Source organism: Pteropus vampyrus, unplaced genomic scaffold (assembly GCF_000151845.1).
Source record: "Pteropus vampyrus isolate Shadow unplaced genomic scaffold, Pvam_2.0 Scaffold44, whole genome shotgun sequence".
Lineage (NCBI taxonomy): Eukaryota > Metazoa > Chordata > Mammalia > Chiroptera > Pteropodidae > Pteropus > Pteropus vampyrus.
In genome coordinates, this window is record NW_011888825.1 from 566,639 (window position 1) to 586,057 (window position 19,419).

The 19,419-nt window shown below is 38.7% G+C and overlaps 1 protein-coding gene and 1 pseudogene across 2 annotated transcripts in view; one reads left to right on the plus strand and one right to left on the minus strand.

Moving 5' to 3' along the window:
* CNTROB (centrobin, centriole duplication and spindle assembly protein) overlaps positions 1 to 16,271 on the plus strand; it is a 22,629-nt gene extending 6,358 nt beyond the window's left edge. For both annotated transcript variants that reach the window (XM_023529912.1, XM_023529913.1), the window contains exons 5-14: positions 10,872 to 11,005; positions 11,611 to 11,736; positions 11,963 to 12,125; positions 12,742 to 13,000; positions 13,891 to 14,027; positions 14,332 to 14,395; positions 14,574 to 14,744; positions 14,900 to 15,032; positions 15,517 to 15,589; positions 15,844 to 16,271. In XM_023529912.1, coding sequence (XP_023385680.1) covers positions 10,872 to 11,005; positions 11,611 to 11,736; positions 11,963 to 12,125; positions 12,742 to 13,000; positions 13,891 to 14,027; positions 14,332 to 14,395; positions 14,574 to 14,744; positions 14,900 to 15,032; positions 15,517 to 15,589; positions 15,844 to 15,969 — 1,386 coding nt within the window. In that variant the 3' untranslated portion in view covers positions 15,970 to 16,271. The remainder of the gene's footprint in view (positions 1 to 10,871; positions 11,006 to 11,610; positions 11,737 to 11,962; positions 12,126 to 12,741; positions 13,001 to 13,890; positions 14,028 to 14,331; positions 14,396 to 14,573; positions 14,745 to 14,899; positions 15,033 to 15,516; positions 15,590 to 15,843) is intronic.
* Positions 4,046 to 4,164, minus strand: LOC111738926 (annotated as a pseudogene).
* Positions 16,272 to 19,419: the final 3,148 nt, after the last annotated feature.

Here is a 19,419-nt window from a genome sequence, read left to right on the forward strand (position 1 = left end):
TCTATTTAGATATTCCAGTTCTTCTTGATTCAGTCTAGGAAGGTTGTATCTTTCTAAGTACTTGTCTATTTCTTCTAGGTTATTAAATTTGGTGTTATATACTTTTTCATAGTATTCTTGTATGATTCTTTGTATTTCTGCAGTGTGTGTCATAATTTCCCCTCTTTCATCCCTGATTTTGTTTATTTGTGTCCTTTCTCTTTTTTTTTTTTCGGTGAGTCTAGCCAGAGGTTTGTCAATTTTATTTACCTTCTCAAAGAACCAGCTCTTTGTTACATTTACTTTTTCTATTTTTTTTTTTGTTTGTTTTCAATTTCATTTAAGTCTGCTCCAATTTTGGTTATTTCTTTCCTTCTGCTGACTTTAGGCTTCATTCGTTCTTATTTTTCTAATTTTTTAAGATGAAGCGTTAGGTTGTTTATTTGGGCTCGTTGTTGTTTTTTGAGATAGGCCTGTAATGATATGAACTTTCCTCTTAGACCGTTTTTGCTGTGTCCCAAAAGTTTTGATATGTTGTACTATCATCATTTGTTTCTTTGTATCACTTGATCTCTTTATTTCTTCTCTGACCCAGTTATTCTTCAGTAGCATGTTGTTTAATCTCCATGTTTTTGTGGTTCTTCCCACTTTCTTTTTACTATTGATCTCTAGGTTCAAAGCATTATGATCAGAGAATATGGTTGGTATGATTTCAACCCTCTTATATTTGTTGAAGCTGTCTCTTTGTCCCACTATGTGGTCAATCCTTGAGAATGTTCCATATGCACTAGAGAAGAATGTATAAGCAGCTGTTTTGGGATGGAAGGCTCTGAAAACGTCACTTATATCCAGTTGATCTAATGTGTCAATTAAAGATGTTATTTCCTTATTGATTTTCTGTTTGGATGATCTGTCCATATCCGACAGTGGGGTATTTAGGTCCCCTACTATGATAATGTTTTGGTCTGTTTCTCCCTTTAGGTCTGTTAGTAATTGCTTTATATATTTCAGGGCTCCCTAATTGGGAGCATAGATATTAATGTATTATATCTTCTTGCTGTATGATTCCATTTATCATTATGAAGTGTCCCTCAGTATCTTTCTCTTCCTTTTTTTATTTTGAAGTCTATTTCGTCCGATATTAGTACTGCTACTCCCACTTTTCTCTGAATGCCATTTGCTTGAAATATCATTTTCCACCCTTTCACTTTGAGTCTATATTTGTCTTTGGAACTTTGAGATGTGTCTCCTGGAGGCAGCACATGGTTGGGTTTTGTTTTTTAATCATTCTGCAACTCTGTGCCTTTTTATTGGTGAGTTCAGTCCATTTACATTTAGGGTGATTATTGAAATATGAGGTTTTCCTATAGCCATTTTATGTTTTGCTTTCTGGTAGCTCAGTGTTTCCATTGTTTCCTTGTCCTAGTATGTCTGTCTTTTGGGTTTTGTGGGTTTTCCTTCTGGTCCTTCTTGTTTTATGTTATGTACTTCAGTTCTGAATCTTTGGCGTGTGTTTAACATTATGAATATGCAAAGGATAGTTATATATATATATATATAATAGTCCATTTTCTTCCATGTGTGCCTTATCTCCATTCCCCTTTGCGAATTTGGATCTTTGAATTCTCCTCTTTTCTGTTTTTGTTGTCTCAATTCATCCCTATGTATGCTGAATGTTCATTACTATCTTGCAATAGCAAATCTCTTCTTATTGTTTAATCTTATAATGCCCTGTTCTTAGTAAGGATTGCTTGCTTCTATTTGCCCAATAGTCACCTTACTCCTAATTATGGCTTTTTTTTTTTTTTTTGGTCATTTGTTTTAGCTGAGCTGACCCCTTTCAGCGTTTCCTGTAATGCAGGCCTTGTAGTAGAGAATTCCTTCAATTTTTGTATATCTGAAAAGGTCTTTATTTCTCCTTCATATCTAAAGGAGAGCTTTGCTGGATACATTATTCTTGGCTGGTAGTTCCTTTCATTTAATAGTTTGAATATTTGATTCTACTCCTTTTTAGCTTGTAAAGTTTGTGCTGAGAAGTATGACGATAATCTAATGGGTTTTCCTTTATAGGTTACTGTCTTCTTTTCTCTGGCTGCCCTGAGAAGTTTTTCTTTGTCATCAGTTTTTGATAATTTTGATACAGTGTGTCTTGGAGAAGGCCTTTTTGGGTTGAGATAATTGGGCGTTCTGTTGACTTCTTGAATTCCAATCTCCAGCTCATTTCTTAGATTTGGGAAATTCTCGTCAACTATTTGTCTGAAAATGCTTCCTAATTCCTGCTCCTTTTCATCTCTTTCAAGAATGCCCATTATTCTTATGTTTTCTTTCCTGTTGGTATCAGCTAGTTCTTGTATTTCTCTTTCATTATTTTTCATTCTTCGGTTTCTCTCTTCTTTCTGATTTATTTCTAATTTCTGTCTTCAGTATCACTGATCCTTTCCTCCATTTGGTTGACTATTTCTTAAGCTTGCTATTTCGTTTTTCATCTCTTTCAGTGTGTTCTTCATCTCCAGAAGTTCTATTTGGTTCTTTTTGAGGGTTTCAATCTCTTTGCTGAAAAACTCATTCTGCTGATCTAGTTATTTTTTCAATTCCTGGAACTGTTGATATAAATTATTTTGGATCTCATTGAGTTTTTTCAGAGGTACCATCTTGAATTCTCTGTCATTTAAGTCACATATTTCTATGTCTTTAAGCTTATTTTCTGGAGATTTTTCTCTTTCTTTCTGAGGTGCCTTGTCGCCTTGGTTGTTCATGGTGTTTAATGGACTATTTTTCCACCTGGGCATTAATGGAAGTGTATTCTGCTTTTTTTTCCAGAAAGATTTATTTTATAAAGGGCTCTCTTTGGCCTGTTGCTAAGATGACATTTTTCTTCTGGTTTCCAGTAGGTGGCATCTAAGCCTCTTGGATCCTTGCTTTATATAAAGTCTTAATAATGTCTTTTTTTCTTATAAATATTCAATCACGCTTGCTACCCTCAGTCTCAGTCCCTGTCAGTATTAGCGACACCTTCAGTAGCATTTGCTCAGATTCCCCTGGGGCTCTGCAGGTGTTGGGTCTTGGAGGATATGGTGGAGGGGCCCTCTGGGTTGGGATATGGGGGCTGCGGCTCAGCCTTGGCGTTTTGCAACTGTAGTTGGTAATAATCAACTGTTGCTTCTCTGCTGTCCCCACTTCTTTCTTCCCTGATCCCTGGGCACTGCCACTACCTGGATCTCACAGCTCTCTCAAGCAGGGTTGTTCAGGGAACCTGCCGCACCTTCTCCCTTCCCCCTCCTCCTGCTGGGAGCTCCGGCTGTGAGAGGCAGCTTCTTTGTTTCTTTCAGTCTACCTCCCGACTCCCAGGGTGCTGACTTGTGGTAGCTCTTATCGTAGATCTCACGCTCAGATGTGCTTGTGTGCCGGTTGGGTGTTTTTTTGTTGAGTTTCAGATATTTAGCTTATTGTTGTTTCATAGGGAGTGATCTAGGGACATCTCTCACTCTGCCATGTTTCTCACATTTTTTAAAAAAAGACTTTATTTTTTATAGCAGCTTTAGGTTCATAGCCAAATTTAATGGAAACTACAGACATTTCTCGTATACCAACTACCCCCATACATACATAGCTTCTTCCATTATCAGCATTCTCCACCAGAGTAGTACATTTCTTACAATTGATGTACCTAAATTGACACATCATTATCATCCAGAGTCCATATATGTTAGGGTTCACTCTTGGTGTTGATATTGTATTGGTTTGGACAACTTTATAATGTATCTACTTTTACAGTATCATATTTAGTAGTTTTATTGCCCTAAAAATCCTTTGTGCATCACCTATTCATCCCATCCTCCCTTAAACCCCAAACCCCTGGCAACCACTGATCTTTTTACTGTCTCCACAGTTTTGCCTTTTGCAGAATGTCATATATTTGGAATTATAAAATATGTAGATATTTCAGATTGGCTTCTTTCACTCAGTAGTATGCATTTAAATTTCCTTCATTTCTTTTCATGACTTGATAGCTCATTTATTTTTATTTTTTTTAATTTAAAAAAATTTTTTATTATTATTTTTTTAATGCCTACAGAACCTGGTCTTCCTAGGTGGTCTCCCATCCAAGTACTAACCAGGCCCAACCCTGCTTAGCTTCTGAGATTAGACAAGATCGGGCGTGTTCAGGGTGGCATAGCTGTAAACAGCTCATTTTTTTAGTGCTAAATAACATTTCATTGTCTAGGTTACCATAGTTTGGTTATCTAGTCACCTGTTGAAAGACATCTTGGTTGCTTCCAAGTTTTAGCAATTATAAATAAAGCTGCTATAAATATCCATGTGCAGGTTTTTATGTGGACATAGATTTTCAACTCCTTTAGGTAAATACTAAGGTGTGTGATTGCTGGCTCTTATGGTAAGAGTATGTTTTGTTTTGTAAGAAACTGCCACAAGTCTTCCAAAGTAGCTGTACCAATTTGCATTCCCACCAGCAATGAATGAGAATTGCTGTTGCTCCATATCCTCACTAACATCTGGTGTTGTCGGTGTTCTGGATTTATGGCCATTCTAAAAGATAGGTAATGGTATCTAGTGACTTTTTGATATCACTGATTGTGCTTTTCAGCTCCAGAACTTCTATTTAGTTTCTTTTTATAATTTCTATCTCTTTATTGGCATTCCCTATTTATTTATACATTGTTCTGATTTCTTATAGTTTGCTGTCCATGGTTTCCTTTAGCTCACTGAGTTTATTTAAGACTGTTGATTTAATGTCTTTGATTAGTAATCCCAATGTCTGAGCTTCCATAGGAGTAGTTCCTATCAAATTCTCTTTTTCCTTTGAATGAGTCATATTTTCTTGTTTTTTTGTATGTTTGTAATTTTTTGTTGGGTACTGGACATTTTGAGTATTATAATGTAACTCTGGAAATCATATTCTCTCCCTCCTCAAGGATTTCATTTGATGGCTATAGCTATCCATTTTTCCAAACTATTTTTGCAAAGTCTGTATTTCTTGGTGTGTGTGGTAACTGACATTTCTGTTCTGTTATCTCTGTGATTAACCTGTGACCTGACAGACCCCCACCAAAAAAATGTACATGTCTCTTTAAATCTTCTGATGCTGCTAGGGAAACCTCTGAAGCTCAAGGGGCCCAAAAAAGACAACTGTCTGCTCTGGTTCCTCAGGGAATTGCTAGACTGACCAAAACACAAAATCTCATGTTTTGGAAGGATAAGGTCCTTACTGCTCACCCTCGCTTCAGCCAGCCACTTTAGTAACATAGGCTGCCATTCCCATGGCTGCAGAGGGCTGAGGGATGGGGGAGGGTAGCTGGTTTATGCACCTGGCTCTTTTACCAAAGTTCGGCAGCCTCTCTCTTCATCAAGCACTCTTCTGGTTTTCAGTATCTGATCAGGTTCCAGGGAACCCAAATAATTCATTCTGATAATTTTTCACCAGCTTGGTCAGTAGAAGGACCAACTACTGGAGTTTCCTACTCTACCATTTTCTGCGACATTATTTATGTTTTTTGATTCTATTTTTTAAAAATAAAACACTGCCATAAGAAATTATTAATATTGTTTTATAAAGTCAACATTCATTTAGAGGTAGCTACATAATTACTCCTTTCTTTGCTCTTCTTTTGAATTTAAATCTATCTGGAATCTTTTTTCTTCATGTCAAAATCTCTTATTTGTTCATTCATTCATGCATTCATTTATTTTAGTTGGAAAATGTCTATTTCACATTAATTTTTGAAGGAATTCTTGGGAAGAAGTCTAGGTTGGCAGTTATTTCAACATATTGAAAATATTCTGGTTTTTATTATTGTTGAGAAGCCAGCTATGTCATTTGACCACTCATGCTCTAAAATTTTTATCTTTTTAGTTTTTATCAGTTTTATTTGGATGTGCTTAGTATAGATTTTCTTTTTTTCTTTTAATAAATTTTTGGGGGATTCTTTAGGCTCCTTAAAATAGTGGAGTGATGTCTTTCACCAGTTCTGGAAAATTCTAAGTTATTATCTCTGCATATTGCCTCTGCTCCATTGTCTCTGCCATCTCTTTATGGAACTTGATTAAATGTATGGTTGATCCTGTCTCTATGTTGCACACTTTCTTTATTATTTCTAGGTTTCATGTTTTTATGTTCACTCTGTATAATTTCCTGTCTTCCAGTTCACTAATTCTTTGTTTAACTTTATCTAATCTATTAACCCATCCCACTGAGTTTTTAATTTTATGTTGTTGTTTTTTTTTTTAATTTTCCAAAGTACTGTTGTTTTTATTTTCAAATATTACTTTTCCATAGTTTCTTGTTCTTGGATATTTTCAAGTTTGTCTTTGATTACTTTAAACACAGTTTTATTATCTATAGATGTTAATACCAATATCTGAAATGTTTGATAATCTTTTTCTGTTGTCTCTTGTTTTAGCTGGCTCACATGGAGTCTTATTTTCTTGGATCCTGGTTATTTTTGACCATGTATTGGCCCTTGTAGTTGATAAGTTGTAGGAATAATTTGAGGCTTACAGAGAAAGTACTTTGCTCCAGAGGAGATTTGCATTTGCTTCTACTAGGTTCTGAAATACACTACAAGCCTAAAACCAAATTTTTTACGGTTAAGATTCCTGGACAATTCAAGCTGAGCTTTAATTTTGAGCTTTAATTTCTGGTTCACTTTTACCATGAGAGTGAAGCTCATTGGAGTCTCAGTTTATTGTGAGTAGAGTCTCCAGTTAGACTTCCCAACTTATGTTGGCCTTGGACTTTCATTTCTACTCATTTGACCTTGAAAGGCAGTCAACACAAAGGCTTTAATTTTCTAGGGTAGGTAAATACCTCCAGGGTAAAAATGGCTATCTGCCATGCTTGCAACCTGTCTAGGATGTCATTTTCCTTTACTTTAGTAATTCAATACTGTTTGGTTACCTCTTTGATACTTTTTAGGGAGATTTTATATATGTATATAATTAAATTTTATTCAACTTATTTGTTTCTGTTCAGCAGAGTTAACTTGAATAATTTAATCTGCTAGTATTAGAAACACGAAAATATACTCCCTCTCTTCTCGTACTCTGAAATAGTTTGTAAGGTTGGCATTAATATGTGCTTCTTGAACATTTGACTACTGGCTTTGCTTCTTTAGTGTTTATGGAAATATTTAGGCTTTCTCTTTCTTCTTGAATTATTTTTGGTGCACTCACATTCTGTCCTCCTGCCCCACATATATATTCATTTAATCTACATTTTCTGACTTATTGACTTAAAGTTGATCTTTTTAATGTCTATGGCATTTTTTTTTGTTTTTTCATTCCTCATATTTATTTGTGTCATTTTTCTCGTCTTTTGTAAAAACCATTTTACTTGTAGTTTATTTGAATATATTTTCAGAGAATTAACTTTTGGCTTGGCTTTTTTTTTCAATTAATATCTGTACTTTATATTTTTCCTTATATTTTCTTTGGTTTTATTCTGTTCTTTTTACAATCTTCTTAAGATGGATGCTTGCTTATTCATTTTAGCTTTCTTTTATAAATTTCTCCATAAGTATTAATTTAAGTACATCCTGCAACTTATCCTATATAGTATTTTCCTTATTATTTGGTTCTGAATAATATTCAGTTTTTTATATTATTTTTATCTCCTAGATTATTTCCAAACATACAGAGTTTTTCTAATTATGTTTTCTTATTGATTTATAGCTTACCTGCTTTGTGATTAAAGAGCATGGTCTTTAAAAAAAATTCCTTATTTATGTGTATTCCTACCCAACTTTTTGGTTTGAAATATTTCAGACTTAAAGAAATGTTGCATCATAGTATGATGAATACACTTAGATTCACCAGTTTCACATTTTGCTGCATTTGTCTATTGTCTGTCTGTACCTCCCTCCTTCTCTCTCTCATTCTCCCCACCCTTTCCCTCTTGCTCTCTTCCCATCTCCGATCATATGAGAGTTTCTTGTGGACATCATGAAAGAATATGCTATTTTTATTATTTAAATTCTTTGAGACTTATTTTATGTCTTAATATATGGTCAGTTTTTCTAAATGTTTCATATGTGCTTGAAAATATGTATTTACAGTGTTTGGGTGCAGTTTTATATGTGTCTATTTGTATGTGTGTCTGGTTTGTGAATTGTTCTGTTTAAACTATTATATTTTTATTGATTTTTTTTCTGTTAAAATCTCATTTAGTGTAGATTTGTCCATTTCTCCTGTAGTATGTCAATTTTGCTTTATACATTTTGTGGCTATGTTATTAGATGCATATAAATTTTTTAAATTGCTGTATCTTTCCTGACAATTGAATGTGTTATCCTTACATGGTGACTCTTACAATGCTCTTTTCCTTTGGTCTATTCTTGCTTAATATTAATAGAGCTATACCAGCCTTTTTTTTTAAAAATGGAGTTCGCCTGACAAACATTTTTCTAATCTTTTTATTTTCAATTTTTATATACTTGTCTTTTAGCCAGAGCATTTTCATTTACTTTTAATTTATTTATTCATAGTTGGATCTATGCCTTACTTTATATTTTATTTGTCATCTTTCAGATTTTTTACTTTTTTCTTATCTTTCTCTTTTTTCTCATTTACACTTTTTTCTTCAGCTAGTTTCAAAGTCGTAAACTCAATTTCTGTTTGTTTTTTTCTTGTTTAGGAGTTACTTCAGAAATAATAACATCTATACTTAAATTGCCATAGTTTTTTTATCAGAGGTATATATCCAAAGACCCATGTGAATGTGTCAAGGTAGACTTCCCAGAGAACTTTAAAAAATATTTTAAAAATACAAGTTTTTATATTTTCAAATAATACAGAAGTTCAAATAATACAGAAGTAAAAAGTATTTGTTGCTTTGTCTTATCACACCACTTGGTGTGTGTCTTTACAGAACCTTTTCATATGTGAGCATATGGGTTGGTGCTTTAAAAAAATGTGAACATGCTATGCATTTGCTGCAACTTGTTTTTTAACCTCATAATATAGACATCTTCCCATGTCAGTACATACAGATGTACGTCATTATTTCTAAGGGTTATATAATATTGCAATAAACAGATGAATCAGAGTTTAAGCATTTTCCTTTTGAAGAAAAATTTGTATCAATACCAATTTTTCACTATAAATAGTGCTGCACTGAACATCATTGTACATAGATCTTTGATACCCCTTCTATATCACAGATTCCTTAAAGTGGACTTACTGGCTTACAGGGAGTATATATTAAATTTTTTCATTAAAGAATTTGGGTAGCAAGATATCTAGAGTAGTCAGAATCACAGAAACAGAAAGTAGAATGGTGGTTGCCAAGGCTAGGGGGAGGGGGAAATGGGGAGTTATTCAGTGGGTGTAGTTTCAATTTTACAAGATGGAAAAGTTCTAGAGATCTGCACAACAATGTAAATATATTTAACACTACTCAACTGTACACTTAAAAATGGATTAAGAGGGTAAATTTTGTATTATGTGTTTCTTACCACAATAACTTTTTTTTTTTTTTTTTTTTTAAATTTATGTTACTGCAAGAGTTTGATATGATTGGGACCTATTTGGGAGAAATGAAGTAGATGGGAGGTGGGAGATCATAAAGGATCTTGTGGGCCATTTTAAACAGCCAGAACTTTATTCTTTAGGCAATGAGGACATTGAAGGGTTTCAAACAAGGGAATAAATTGAGCATATTTTAGAATATTCTCTTAGGCATGGAGGGTCTATTGGGGCTAAAATGAAAGAGGGCAGAGGGTGGAACAGGGAGATCAATTAGACTTGAAATAATATTGAATTAATGAAGTAGTGACTGGAAGGGTAAATTAGATGTTAAGGAAGTAGAATGGAATGACCAGTTGAAAAGGGTAAAGGAGTAGGAGGAATCAAGGAAACCCCAGGTTGCAAATAGCTTGGCTGATTCAGTGGAGAGTGGTGTTATTAACTAAGGCAAGAAACAAAATAGGAAGAGAAGATTTGAGGGTAAAAAACCAAATGAGGTCATTTTAGATGTGTTCTTTTTGAGGTGTATCCAAACAGAGCATTTCATTAGGTTAGTGGGTATATGGGCTTAAAGCCTGGAAGAAAGGTCTAGGCTAACGGGGAGAGATAGAGAAAGTGTTTTAGGGTATAAATAGTAGCAAACAACAACAAACCATGACCTAAATGCTGAATGTTTATTATACACCTGTAAAAAGCTTCAGTGACCAGAGTGTTAGTACATGGTCAAAAGAGGTCTGAGGACAGAACTCAAGGAAGCAGTCAGCCTTTATGGGCAGTTAGAGGAGAAGCGATCAGCTGAGACTGAGGAGCAGTCAGGTAGAATGAGAACACTGAGATGGTAGCATCATGGGAGCTAAGGGAAAATGGTTTTAGAAAGGAGGATTATGTAGATGGCAGATGTTGCAGCAAGATTACATATGACTGAGAAATCACCACTATTGGATTTAGAATTTAAGTTCTTTTGCCATGAAGTACTATAAGTAGAAATCAGATTTCAGTGATTTGGAAAAGGAAGATGAAGTGAGAAAATGGAAATAGCGATATAGACTGATTCTGTTTTGGGAGGACGGGACACTGACATTTATTGAATGTCTATTGATTTCAGGTACTATTATCTCAGATACATATAACAGAATTGATTGTTCTACCTAACATTTCTTTTGGTTAAAAAAAAAAAAAATTTCTTTGGTCCAGAATCATTTTCACTTATGTGTATGTATAAGGTTTGAGTACCTCATGATCTAATAAGGAAAGAGAACTTTTCCACTCTTTGTGGCAAAATTCGTGTTCTTCAACCCTTAGGCTTATGAGGGGAAATGTTGGCACATGGATTTTTTGTTTATATTATATCGCCCATTCTCTTCTAAACTCAAACAGAATTGAGCTATTACCCTACCTTCCTTCACTCCTAGGCCCGTTATGAAAGCCAGAGGATCCAGCTGGAGTCAGAGCTGGCTGTGCAGCTGGAGCAGCGGGTGACAGAGCAGCTGGCACAGGCTCAGGAGAGCAGCCTGCGGCAAGCAGCCTCCCTGAGGGAACATCACAGGTACTTGGGTCTTACTGGATACTGCTTCTCCTCAGCCACACAGGTGTTGTTAGTGCCCTGTCCATATCCTCTTGGATCACTTTACCATTTTTAAACATGCTGGCTTCTACTGGCTCCCATCAGCTAGGACCTAAGTCTCTCTACAGGTGCACATAGACAGCCAAAGTGCTTGGGAATTTTCATACCAGAGGAAGTAGCTTTACCAATAACTGATGGGTGCAAGAATATAAATTTTCCAGCCCCCTTGTCCCTGATGGGGACAATGCTGAGCTGTGACCTACACCATCTCCAGAGCTGTCCTGTGGGACTGAGCCTCTTTCCCATCCCAGTCTCACTTCCCTCACCCCCACTTCCCTGTCAGTTTTTTTTTCTGGAAATGCTTCTTAAATGAATCACTTTCCCATAAATCCTCATGTCAGTCTCTGCTTCTGGTGAACCCATCCTAAGGCACTAGCTTTGGCCTTACTCTTTCCTGAGCCCACTTGTGCCATGGCCAGGCTGGCTGCCTGTGTCTGTTTATCTCTCACATGTACACATTCTGGCTTTTTCTCATTTGATTATTTCTGTCCCCAGATTCAGTCCTCTTCTCACCTGTGTCCTCTTAGGAAGCAGCTGCAGGACCTAAATGGACAACACCAGCAGGAATTGTCCACTCAGTTGGCTCAGTTCAAGGTGGAAATGGCAGAACGAGAGGAAAGGCAGCAACAGGTGGCTCAGGACTATGAGCTCAGGTACTAGTTCCTGGAGTATCCCTTTTAGGCCTCAGTCCCTTTCCTGTGTGTAGAGCCCAAACTGGGAATGGTGAAGAGCTGCCCGCTCCATAGATCTGTCCTCTTCTACATTGGCCTTAGCTCCTTTTAGAACTTCCACTATCTGACATTCTGTTCTGGCTTCTCTTATTTGCCAAGTCTCTGATTTCTCAAAGGCCCTACATCATTTCTCCTGTCTTTTCTTCAGACTGGCCCGGGAGCAAGCGCGAGTACGGGAACTGCAGAGTGGGAACCAGCAGCTGGAGGAACAGCGAGCTGAGCTGGTAGATCGACTCCAAGCCATGCTGCAGGCCCACTGGGAGGAGGCAAACCAACTGCTTGGCACCTCTACCCTGCCTTCTAACCCCCCGGTAGGCATTGCCCCTTAAGTTAAGCTGCTCAGAATCTTTGTGTATAGATTCCTTCTTTGGAAATCTAGCTTCCTCCCAAGGGAAGGCCTAAGTTCAGGTCCTTGGACCTGCATTAAAAGAAATCCATAGACTTTCCCAAAGAATAACTATCTCATCAAAAGAAATCTTTTTTTCTGTGGCCATGGCTCACCCAGACTGGCCTCATTACATTGGGCCTAACTCTTTTCTCAGCCCAAGAGGTGGTGAGGAATACATGGTACTAGTTTTTGCCAAATGGCAGTTGAATTAATTACGATGGTAAAGACCAAAATTTTTGCCAAGTTCTACCCTATAGTAGGGTTGGAAGTCTCACCCCTTCTTACGTTGGCATCTCCTGCTTCTTTCTTTTAGTCATGAAATTTTTATTATTAGCTAAAATATTTTTTGGAATAGATAATAATATGCACATGGTAAGGAAAAAACCCAAAAAGTTCAAAAAAGGAACAAAGTAATTGCCATCCTATATCTACACCTCAGTCTCCTGGTTCCTCTCCCCAGAAACAACCAAAATGTCTGTATCATGTCTTGTCTCTAAATGCAGTGGGCTTTGATCCTTCTTTCTGCCTCTTACGCCCAGGTCCCTACTGCCAGCCCCTCCAGTCCTGGGCCCCAGGAACCAGAGAAGGGGGACAGGAGGATCTGGACTATGCCTCCCACGGCTGTGGCCCTAAAGCCTGTGTTGCAAAAGAGCCGGGAAGCAAGGGACGAGCTGCCTGGAGTGCCACCTGTTCTCTGCAGCTCCTCGCCAGATTTTAGCCTCGTTCTGGACCCCACTTTCCAGAACCAACATTCCTTCCAGCCCCTTGAGCCAAAGCCAGATCTCACCTCATCTTCAGGTAACCAGAGACAGACATCTCTGGGGATCTCCTTATATGCACTAATTGGCTCCCTCTTACCTACCTTCTCTTCTCTCTGAGACTTGAGTATTTAATTTCCCAGATATCTTACTGACTGTAAGTTTCAAGGAGCAGAAATCTACTCAAGTTGGTTTGCATAAAGAGAGTAAGATCTCGTGGAAATAGGATGTAGCTAGACCTGATGAGAACTGGAGTTTGGATCCAGGAGCATTATTAGAAACGGAAGCAACCACTCCTCCTTTCTTTGGGGTCTTGATTCTGCCTCTCCCTGCACATCTACTCCTTTTGGTAGACCAGCACTCTCTCATTCAAGGGTCTAGCTCTCATAGCTTTGGCTTGTACATGGGTTTGACCAGCCATGACACTGACTCCAGCCAAGACTCTAGATAACCTTAGAGAGACATTGTTGTCTCTGTTTTTTAGGTCCAGTTTAAAGAGAGGCAGTCTGATGGGTTGGCAACCATCCTTTTTTTTGGCTAACCTTGGGAGTGGTATCCACCCCTGGTTTAGTCATCTGTAACTTGGGTGGATGGGGTGCACTGTGTAATGCAAACATGACAACCCAGGTTGAATTAAGAATGAGGAATGAATTATATCACACTTTTAAATATAAAAATTATGTAATAGTAATAAAAAAGAATGAGAACATGTTCTGGTGAAGGGGCTAGAACATGTTTATTAATTCCAAACCATTCTAATCTTTCGTTATCATCTCCTTGTTGCAATGTCCATCTTATATTTAATAGACCTCTTCTAGGCATTTGGTGAGTTGAGTTTTGGAGGAACCCCTCACCCTACAACATACACATGGATGTGCATGCACACATGTGCACACACACACTTTACAGCTGGGGCCTTCTCCTCTGCAGTTGGGGCCTTCCATCCCAGTCACAGAGCAGAACGGCCATTCCCTGAGGAAGATCCTGGATCTGATGGGGATGGCTTCCTAAAGCAAGTGCTGCCACCCCCTTCTCAGCTGGCGGGCCTCAAGCATTTTTTACACCAGGTAAGAGAGGGCCTACCCATCCCACCTTATTTTCTTCTTCTCTTCCTCATTTCTTCTTTCTGTTCTAGGAGTCCAGGACTCTGGCTTCATCTCCCTTTTAGAAGTAATACTTTATCCTAGCTTCTTACTCTTCCAGTCTTTCTTATTCCTATCTCTTAAGTTGCTTCTGGGACTTAGGCAACCAACTCTAGCTCTGCAACTTGGGCGACCAACTCTCTTACTTTCCCAGCCTCTGCTTCTCACAGATGTCTAGGTCTCTTTCTTTATTAGTCCTCTGGGAACGCTTTCTATCTTGTTCCCCCAGCTGCTGGACACAGTACCCCAGAACAACGAGAACCCATCTGTTGATCTGTTGCCCCCTAAGTCTGGTGAGTGCCAACTTTGAAGAAGGTTGGGGCTAGGCCTGGAAAATAGAGTGGTTTATCTGGAATGGATTGTTAGAAGCTGGTAAAAGCTTCATTAGGTGATGAAGCCTAATGAAGGCCAGGTGGTAGGACCTCCATGGCTCTTTAACCCATTTCCTGATTCTTTGATCTCTTTTGGTAGGTTCCCTGACTGTCCCATCTTGGGAGGAAGCCCATCAAGTGCCACACCTGCCACCCCCTGTCCATAAAACTAAAGTGCCCTTAGCCATGGCGTCTAGTCTTTTCCGGGTCCATGAGCTTCCCTCAACCCATTCACAGAGCAGTGTTCCCAGCAGTGGCTCCCCAGAGAGAGGTAAACAGGCCATGGTTTACTGGTAGATAAAGAGGGAAGGTGTTGGGTGTGGAGCCAGAAGCTGGAAGTAAGGCCCTTCTGAAGTCCTAGGAAAATGGAATGAGGGCTGGGGAGTGGGGCCCTAGGATGATGACTGTTACTGATACGTCTATCAGGTGGCGATGGGCTTGCATCCTCAAGGCAGCTGATGGAGGTGTCTCAGCTGTTACGACTATACCAAGCTCGGGGCTGGGGGGCACTGCCTGCTGAAGATCTGCTGCTCTACCTGAAGAAGCTGGAACACAGCGGGTACCAGCCTTGGGGGGAAACGAGGAAGGATTAGGCAGAAGGAATTTGGATCGTGGGCAGGGAAGAGGGCCGTGTATATGTGTGTATGTTGACCATTGAGTACTCTTTTGTCTTTTTCTGGGGAAGAAAATGAGGGTAAGATGTAGATCAGCAAGTCTTCCTGTCTCTCACTCCTCCCACCTTTCTTTTGTCTCTTCCTTTCTACTTTGTGTTTTTCTTGCTTCTAAAAATAGTCTCTTTTCTATGCCTTTCTACCTTAGTTTTTTTCTCTTTATCCTGTAGCTCAGAACTCTGACTCCTAGGATTGTGACTACTCAGTATAACTCAGTATTTGGTTCCACTAATATTTCCTCCTGTCTGATCCCAGGTCTGTCTTGTTTGTTCTCATTCTTAAGAGACAGAATTTGGGAGTAGTTCTTTTATCCAATGTTGGGGAGAGTGGGGGGAAGTGTTCCCCATGCTCATCCCTTGATTTATATGGCAGGACCAATGGCCAAGGAGATAATGTCCCCAGAAGGAACACAGACTCCCGCTTCTGTGAGATTCCCCGGAAAGAGGTGAGGAAAAGCAGGGCAGGATGAGGAGGATGGAAGGGCTCTCACTGACCCATTCCTCCAGCTCTGCACACTCCCTGGCTGGCCCTGTTCTCTATTGCCTGACCCCTCTGATTGCTATTCCCATAATTTGTAGCGTGGTCTCTCCCTCTTGCCTAATGATTCTGGCCCTCTCCGTGCATGACACCTTTCCTCAGTGGGGTGGGGGATGAGAGTACACGATGCTGACTTTCTCCTCTCTTTCCTTCAACTCTTAGGTTCCCTCCCAGGCTCTCCCACGCCGCCTTGCCACAGCCCCTAAGACTGAAAAACCTCCAGCACGCAAGAAAAGTGGGCATCCTGCCCCTAGTAGCATGAGGAGTCGGGGGGGGATCTGGAGATAAGCCCCTTGCCCTTTTTCCTCTTTGTTCTGTTAATACTATTTTAATAAATGCTTGATAGTCTGTATTAGAGTCTTTGACTTATAGGAATTTGGTAAATGGAGGTTTTGTAGAAAACTACTTTGTAAAGAAACCTCATTTTATTCTGTTTGAGTATTTTTTTTATATGTTATATGTTTCTATTTTATATTCTGTGGAAAAGACCTGAAGACAGTCTATGGCTAGGTTGGAGAAGTTTTAGTGAACTTAAGTTCAGTGTTTTAAGAATAAAAAACTACAGAGTGATTAGCTCTGGTTGGTAGTGTCATTATGGATGATTCTTACTTTATACATTCTTGTAGTTTCAAAATTTTCTAAAAGTATTAATAATCAGAAAAACAAAATTTTAATAAAAGTAAATTATTATCTAAAGAGTTTGAGTAAAAATTTGATTGTTGAGACAGTTTTCTCTTTTAAGAATGGACCGTTATTTCAAATTGCTTTAATAGGGTTCTGATTGATAGATTCTGCTCTAGCTAGAAGACATATTATGGCTGTAATCTTCACTCTTATGGCTTTAGAACATATATAAAAGACTAGAGTGGTGGTAAGAAAAATAAAATCCATGATTACAAAAACTTCCATCCTAATACTTACCAAAATGAATAAAAAGAAATAGAGAAGAAAATGACATCTGTGTGAAACTAAGAAAGGCCCAACTTCATAGTGCAAACACTGAAAAATAAACTGTACAATTCAGATTATACTGAAGGGTGATGCCTTGGGACCCACACACAGCTTTCCAGCTCTGGGGCACAGTACAGGGTGGTGACAATGGTAAATACAATTCTGAAGGGCCTGGTCCTAGGTGAGTATGGAGGGAGAGAGTTTACTAGATTCTGAGGCCCTTCTATTTGCCCCTGAATTATTTGGTTAGATCCAGAATGGACAGGATAGGATATAGACTCACATAGTATTCCATATAAATGTTTAGGTCTTATTTCCTTCCACCTAAAGATAACTTTCTAGCCCCTGGGAGAGGGAAAAACGAAGAAAAGATAAACATGTTATGACCAGCAGTTGTGTGAGTTCTCCACCCGCAACTGGCCAGGACAGCTTGGTCATCAGTCTCAGGACGGCTCTCACTGGCAAAGAAACAAGAGGTAAACTCATGTAGGAGTAGCAGTAGGTTTGGGGGATTTTTCAAGCTAGCTCTCTTCAGCCACCTTTGGAAATGTTTGCTTTTCTATTTTTTACCTCAAGTGCCTAAAATTGAATTGACCAAACTCTGCGACTTATGGCACACTATTATTGGTAGGAAAGGGGCTTATACCATTTTTTAAAGCTAGCAAAATGAACACTATCTTATTTCATTATCTCTTGGATTCCAACTTGCCACCATCAGTCAACATATCCTACATTTTTAACATGAAGGACGATCTGGAGAATACTTCCCAACTCTCCAGAACAAAATCAGAAAAAGGCACAGTGGTGACTTAACCATTTTGTGAGCTAAGTATAATAAGACAACTATGATTTAAAAAATATATATATATACCCAGATTAAAAGTCTTCACCAATAACCACAAAGGAATCTGGGGAGGAAGAGAAAACCCACAATCAAACAGCCTCCTACTTTTTTCCTATATAATCATCTTGGGGATATTCTGAAAGAAGAAGAAAAAAGAAAGATTTGAGAGCTCTATAAAAACCCATATGTAGAAGAGGTGGTGCATCCTTTCACTTGGTGTAGACAGGGTGTGATATAGGACTTCATCTCCTGGGAACTCTCACAGCCATTTGGTGGGGGAAGTTCTGGTGGTAGAAAATATTAGGGTAAAGGCTAAGCTGTTACAACAAAGAAACCCAATGGTACGGTGGCTTCAGGGCAGTTTATTTCCCTGATAATGGTCTTGCTGCATATGGTCACCTAGGGTCTCAGGTTCTTTCCATCTTATTGCTCTGCTATTCCCTAGATCAGTGTTGTTATTTGTGTGGTTGAAGCAAGATCATTGTCATGTAGAACACTCAGCTGGCAAGAAGGAGAAAGAGCCATGTCCAATGTCTTAACCCATGCTTGGAAAAGCCACGTATCAATTTTGCTCATATTTCATTGGCAAGACCTTGGTCGCATGGCCACATCTGACTGCAAGAGAGACTCAGCAATGTAGCCTACCTGGCTGCCATGAATGCACCTATGATTATTACTACTCAAGAACTAAGGAAGAATAATTTTGGTAGACAACTAGCACCCTGCACTACAGAGACTGGGACCTCCTTTGGAGAATTTGAAAACTAGTAATTGCTGAGACAACCCATGCAGTTATCAGTACTGACTGCAAATAATGAAAAACTGCACAGATGCGTAAATTAGTCTAAGTATGTCAAGTATCACTGAAGATGTAGAGCAATAGAAACTCTACTTACACTCTGCTGGTAAAAGACCAAGGAGAGGAAAGGTAGATCACTTTGGGAAACATTTTGGCATAATCTAGTAAATGTGATGATACCCACACCCTATGACACAGTGAATCCATCCCTAGGGAGATGCCCTAGAAAAACTTGACTATATGTGACAAGTGTAAGAATGTCATAGCAGAAACCTGCAAACGAATGTCCACCAGCAGCAGTAGATTCATATAACGAAATACCACACAGTAATACAAATGGATGAGCCAAAGTTACATGCACTGATATGGATGAATTTCACAAACATAATGTTGAGTGAAAAAAAGCAGATCGCAGAAGAAAATATGCTGTATACTATTTAAGTGAAGTTTGAAAACAAGCACAGAACAGTTCAGCGTGGGAGGAGAGGGCCTTCACAGCAGATGGACTGGCTCTATGTTGGGGGTGTGGAGTGAGTCCATTTGACGGGGTGGCCTGGAAAGGTGTCAGAGCAAGAGTAAGGTGAGAAGAGGGCATCTGTGTGAGAGGATGTAGTGAGAGATTGTTACACATGGGGGATTAATCAAATATGTAAATATCTTACGAACAAATTACCACAAACTGGGTGACGTTACACAACGGAAATGTATTCTCTCAGTTCTGGAGGCTGGAAGTCTGAAACCAAGGTGTCGGCAGGACTGTGTTCTCTGAAGGCTCTAGGGGGAGGACCCTTCCTTGCCTCTTCCTAGCTTCTGCTGATGGTTACCACGATCTTTGACATTCCTTGGTTTGTAGACATATCACTCCAAACATAGAGTTTTCTTGTCCCTCTGTGTTTTCACATGGTCTTTTTATAAGAACATCGGTGATTGGATTTAGGGCTCACCCTAATCCAGTATGACCTGGTCTTAACTGACTACGCAAAGACTCTATTTCCAAATAAGATCACATTCAGAGGCACTGGGGGTAGAACTTCAATTTATCTTTTGGAATACAGTTCGATCCATAATAACTCCATTAACAGTGAACACACCCAGCATCCAGCTCTTTCCTTCTAACTATCATTCTCTACTAAAAAGGAACCAA